Below are 4,812 nucleotides of genomic sequence, written 5' to 3'. Positions count from 1 at the left end.
TGTACAAACGCACATCTTGACAACACCCTCCCCCCCAGACTCGTTGCTATGGCAGCAGGCGGTCTCCTCCACCGCCGAGGTGTGTGTTCAGATCGATGACCTCATCCCTGGAGGCCACTACCAGTTCAGGGTTCGTGCGTCCAACCGCTGGGGCATCAGCCCTCCCTCCGAACCCTCCAACATGGTCACCCTGCCCACCAGCAGTAAGGACCACACACACACATGGACACACACACACGCACACAGACACACACATGCGCACACTAACTTTAATAATGATAACATCAGAAAAGGTTAGAAAGACAGTTTGTATTGGAAACAAGAGGAATTACCTTGAGAAATTGATTTTTTTCCCACTGATTTTCCAAGAAGGAGATGTGATAAGACTTTAAATGGGAATCCCTCATCAAATAACTCAGTCTGTGAGTATTACTTCCTTCCCTTTCTCTGTCTAGACTCCATCTACGATGGAGCAGCCATTCCTTGGAAAGACAACTTTGACTCAACCTTCTCTGAGATCTGTGAGATTGGCAGGTAAGAAATAACGAGGGTAGCGTAATAGCATAACGATACCGTGAGAACATAATAATTTGATAAGAAAAAGATAAGACGAGGTCATAGTCCAGCCGCCAGATCAGTAGTGAACATTTCCTCAGTCTTTCACCGAATCTTTTGGACGCCTGAACTTTGATTTGTACTCATCTTTTTCATTCGTTCCTTTGCCCTCTTCCTCTCCCGCTCTGCTGCTCCCCTTTCATCCACTAGGGGGCGCTTTTCAGTGGTAAAAAAGTGTCTGAACAAGACCAGCAAGAAAGAGGTATGAAATTAACTGACTGACTGACAGACAGACTGACTGACAGACAGACAGACAGACAGACTGACTGACAGACAGACAGACAGACAGACAGACAGACAGACAGACAGACAGGCAGACTGACTGACTGACTGACTAGATAAGAGTAAATATGAATAAGTAGATCCAGGGGAAGTGAGAAGTTTAGAGTTGTTTCTACTCTTCAGAATAACAGTAGAAGATTCTTAAGTCTTTATTTCATTTCCCAGTACTGTTTTATATTTCTAATTGATGATTCAGAAAGTGTTATATTCTAGCCGTCTGCGTAGCGTGGCGGTCTATTCCAGTGCCTACCAACCCGGGGATCGCCGGTTCGAATCCCCATGTTACCTCTGGCTTGGTCGGGCGTCCCTACAGACACAACTGGCCGTGTCTGCGGGTGGGAAGCCGGATGTGGGTATGAGTCCTGATCGCTGCACTAGCGCCTCCTCTGGTCGGTCGAGGCGCCTGTTTGGGGGTGAGGGGTAGAATGGGAGGAATAGCGTGATCCTCCCACGTGCTACGTCCCCCTGTTGAAACTCCTCACTGTCAGGTGACAAGAAGCGGCTGGTGACTCCACGTGTATGGGAGGAGGCATGTGGTAGTCTGCAGCCCTCCCCGGGTCAGCAGAGGGGGTGGAGCAGAGACCGGGACGGCTCGGAAGAGTGGGGTAATTGGCAAAGTACAAGTGAGGAGAAAAGGGGAGGGGAAGAGTTTTATATTCTTAATTTCATGTTTCAGTTTTGTCGTTTTTCAGGGATGTTTTATATTTTTAACTCCAGGTTGCGGTGAAGTTTGTCAGTAAGAAGATGCAGAGGAGGGAGCAGGTTGCTCGTGAGGCCGACATCCTGTGCAGTCTGCAGAACCACCAGCTGGTGGCGCTGCTGGACACATATGAGACTCCGACATCGCTGATGCTCATCCTGGAGCTGTGAGTCACTTTCCGTTCATTCCACCTTAAAACACAAGCCACCTTAATTCCAGTGCCTCCCGTGATGCCTGACTGAAACCCTGCAGAACAGAACTAATTTCACTTCCAAATTGACGACCACGACGACCTCTGACCTTTCTGGCCCAGAGGCACAGAAGAGCGTGTGTGTGTTTGTACAAGCATGTCATGTTGTCTGCTACAGCAGGTACACTATGTTGGAGGAAGGTCACTGTGTGTGTAACCTCTTGTCAGGTATGTCTAGGAAAGCATGCTGGGATTGGGTTGTGTGGAAGGTGAGCACATGTGCATCACGTGTGTCGTTGAGGAAATCTGGGAATTAGGATGTCAGAGTTGTTTCTTATGCTCAGTGCTTCCTGATGCTGCTGTGGTAGTACAGACTGTTGCCCAGCAGTCTGTTTCTCCGTTTTGCAGCCCGTTCATCATCAACACCCAGCTCACCTTACCTGTCATGACATTCTGTATTAGGACTCTTTACGGCTAAGCCTTTTGAATCAGGATCAGGAATCGGGGGAACAGTTTATTAGTCATTTCATCTTACGTACTATGTACACAAAAGAAACGAAATTCCGTCTCCCCCAGCCCACAGCAGTGCCACACAAAAGACAAAAACCCAAAAACCTCCAAAACATACACTTAAACGCCAGCCAGGAAGACTGTGGGAACTGCCGGTCTGCATGGGCTAGCAGTTAGCTTAGCCGGCCCCCCTTCCGCATCTTGTCAGACCGCCCGCGGCGTTTCCTCTTCAGGCACAGCTCCAGGCAGGGCCGTGGTCCTCGGGCCCGTCGGATGCAGCAGACCAGGCTCCCTCAGCCGATCCGACACCAGCTCTCCAGCCAGACAACTTTGACCCTTCTTCCCGCACTCCACACGAGGTGGCCGCCTCGGTGTTTCCTCTCGGGCAGGGCCATGGGCTAGCAGTTAGTTTAGCCTGCCCCGCTTCCGCGTCCTGTCAGACCGCCCCCGGTGCCTCCCCCTTGGGCCCACAGGACAAAGCAGACCAAGCTCTCTCCGCCGATCCAGCACCAGCTCTCCCAACCCTTGACCTAATTTCAATACGACGGCCTAATTTCCAAAACTTCTCCAGATAGGACGCACATGACGACTAGTGTTCATTTTTCATAACACTCAATCATAGATCTTAATTATCTTTACTGAAGATGCTTGACAACAGTTTACATGTAGAGCACATGCAGAGTGACCTCCCTGTAATAAACTATACCTGTAATGTAATGTACCTGTTGTTAAGCAGAAGGTCACACTTGTGCCACATGTACTGTATGTGACATGCTTGTACATGTATACACACCCCTATAAGCACACGTATGGATACACATGCCTATTCATGCCTCAGGGCAAGAGAGGTGAAAAAGTCGTCAAGGTTGTCAAAATTGCTTTGTGATTAAAAGTAAACTAAAGAGTAGTCTCATCGCTAAAGAGGAACCAGTTGCCCGTTAAAGGTAATGTAAAAGCTGAGAGCTTTAGACCGTGCTGGTTTGGAGCCAACAAGTTTGATTACAGTTTTACTCTCATTAAGTTTTAAAGAAATTACAGTCATCCAGAAATCCTGAAGGCATCTGAGCAGAAAGGGAGGCGACATGAAGGCTTGACTGGGGTTTAGAGCTGAGTGTCATCAGCATATTGCACTGAAGCATCTGAATGAGGTACACGTGATCAGTAGTGGACCGAGCACTGACTCCTGAGGGACACCTTGTGTAACTGCAGCTAATCTGGACCACTAGTTTTTAAGATGAACTGGTTTCCTCCCAGTAAGGTAGGATGAGTACTGTACTCATCCTACCTTACTGGGAGGAAACCAGGAGATCTGATGAGGATACCAGACTGTCCCGGAGGAGTGAGTCATCTCCATGGTCATCTTCTCCCCTGTCATTTTCAACTAAAAGATGCAGTCTTTTTTGTGTGTTTTTCTTTGTGTTTGTGTGTGTGTGTGTGTGTATGTGTAGACTGGAGGATGGTCGTCTCCTGGATTACCTGGTATCTCATGATGAACTGATGGAGGAGAAAGTTTCCTTCTTCATTAAAGACACGCTGGAGGCCTTACAGCACCTGCACACCTGCAGGGTCGCTCATCTGGATCTCAAGGTAACACTGTGCATATGTGTGTGTGTGTGTGTGTGTGGTTTTACTGTGGGATCTCCCCTCATGGTTTCTTTCCCCATGATATTCATCTGTTTAACTATTCTTCTAATGACGTCTCTTTCTCTCTCTATCGCTGTCACTCTCTTTGTCTGTCTCTCTGTCTTTCTCTCAGCCTGAGAACATCATGGTTGACCTCCGCTCTGAGATCCCGTGCGTTAAGCTCATTGACTTTGGCGACGCTGTCCAGCTCTCCACCCACCGTCGTTACGTCCACCTGTTGCTCGGCAACCCTGAGTTCGCTGCACCCGAGCTCATCCGTGGCACGCCCGTTTCCATGGCAACAGACGTGTGGAGCGTGGGTGTGCTTGCCTACGTCATGCTCAGTGGCGTGTCGCCGTTCTTGGACGAGTCTCCAGAGGAAACTTGTGTCCACATCTGCCGTCTGGACTTCTGCTTCCCCGAAGAATATTTCAGCGATGTGAGCCAGGCAGCCAGGGATTTTGTCTCTGCAACGCTTCAGCAGGACCCTAGGAAGAGACCAAGCGCCACTTCCTGTCTGCAACACCCGTGGGTGGGCCGGGGAGGTGCACACGGTGGGGAGTACTCCAAGACCCCTCTGGACACAACCAGGCTGGCCACATTCATCGAGCGAAGAAGACAACTTCATGACATTCGACCCGTCACCAACATTAAAGGACTGGTCAGCAGCAGCCTGGGAAACACTCTGTGAGCAGCACAGTTTACCTTCCAGTTCCCAGTCTTTCATTGGGGGATGCAGACAGCATGCAGACCTGTTTTGGGAATTTAAAGGACGGCTCTTACAGCCTCAAACCAAACCATAATGTATGAAATATTTGAACTGGTTTCATGTAGGACCAGTTAGCAGTGGAGGAAAAGTACTGTGATGATGAACAGTACCGTGGTGCTCCCT

The 4,812-nt window shown here is 49.3% G+C and overlaps 1 protein-coding gene across 1 annotated transcript in view; it reads left to right on the top strand.

The window, feature by feature from the left end:
* Positions 1-4,611, top strand: part of kalrna (kalirin RhoGEF kinase a) — a 96,785-nt gene extending 92,174 nt beyond the window's left edge. Inside the window, exons 24-29 of the mRNA XM_056289644.1 lie at positions 39-203; positions 456-534; positions 766-817; positions 1,615-1,763; positions 3,746-3,884; positions 4,054-4,611. Coding sequence (XP_056145619.1) covers positions 39-203; positions 456-534; positions 766-817; positions 1,615-1,763; positions 3,746-3,884; positions 4,054-4,611 — 1,142 coding nt within the window. The remainder of the gene's footprint in view (positions 1-38; positions 204-455; positions 535-765; positions 818-1,614; positions 1,764-3,745; positions 3,885-4,053) is intronic.
* Positions 4,612-4,812: the final 201 nt, after the last annotated feature.

This window comes from Lampris incognitus, chromosome 11 (genome assembly GCF_029633865.1).
Source record: "Lampris incognitus isolate fLamInc1 chromosome 11, fLamInc1.hap2, whole genome shotgun sequence".
Classification (NCBI taxonomy): domain Eukaryota; kingdom Metazoa; phylum Chordata; class Actinopteri; order Lampriformes; family Lampridae; genus Lampris; species Lampris incognitus.
The sequence above is the reverse complement of the archived record's forward strand: the minus strand, read 5'-3'. Positions and strand labels throughout refer to the sequence as shown.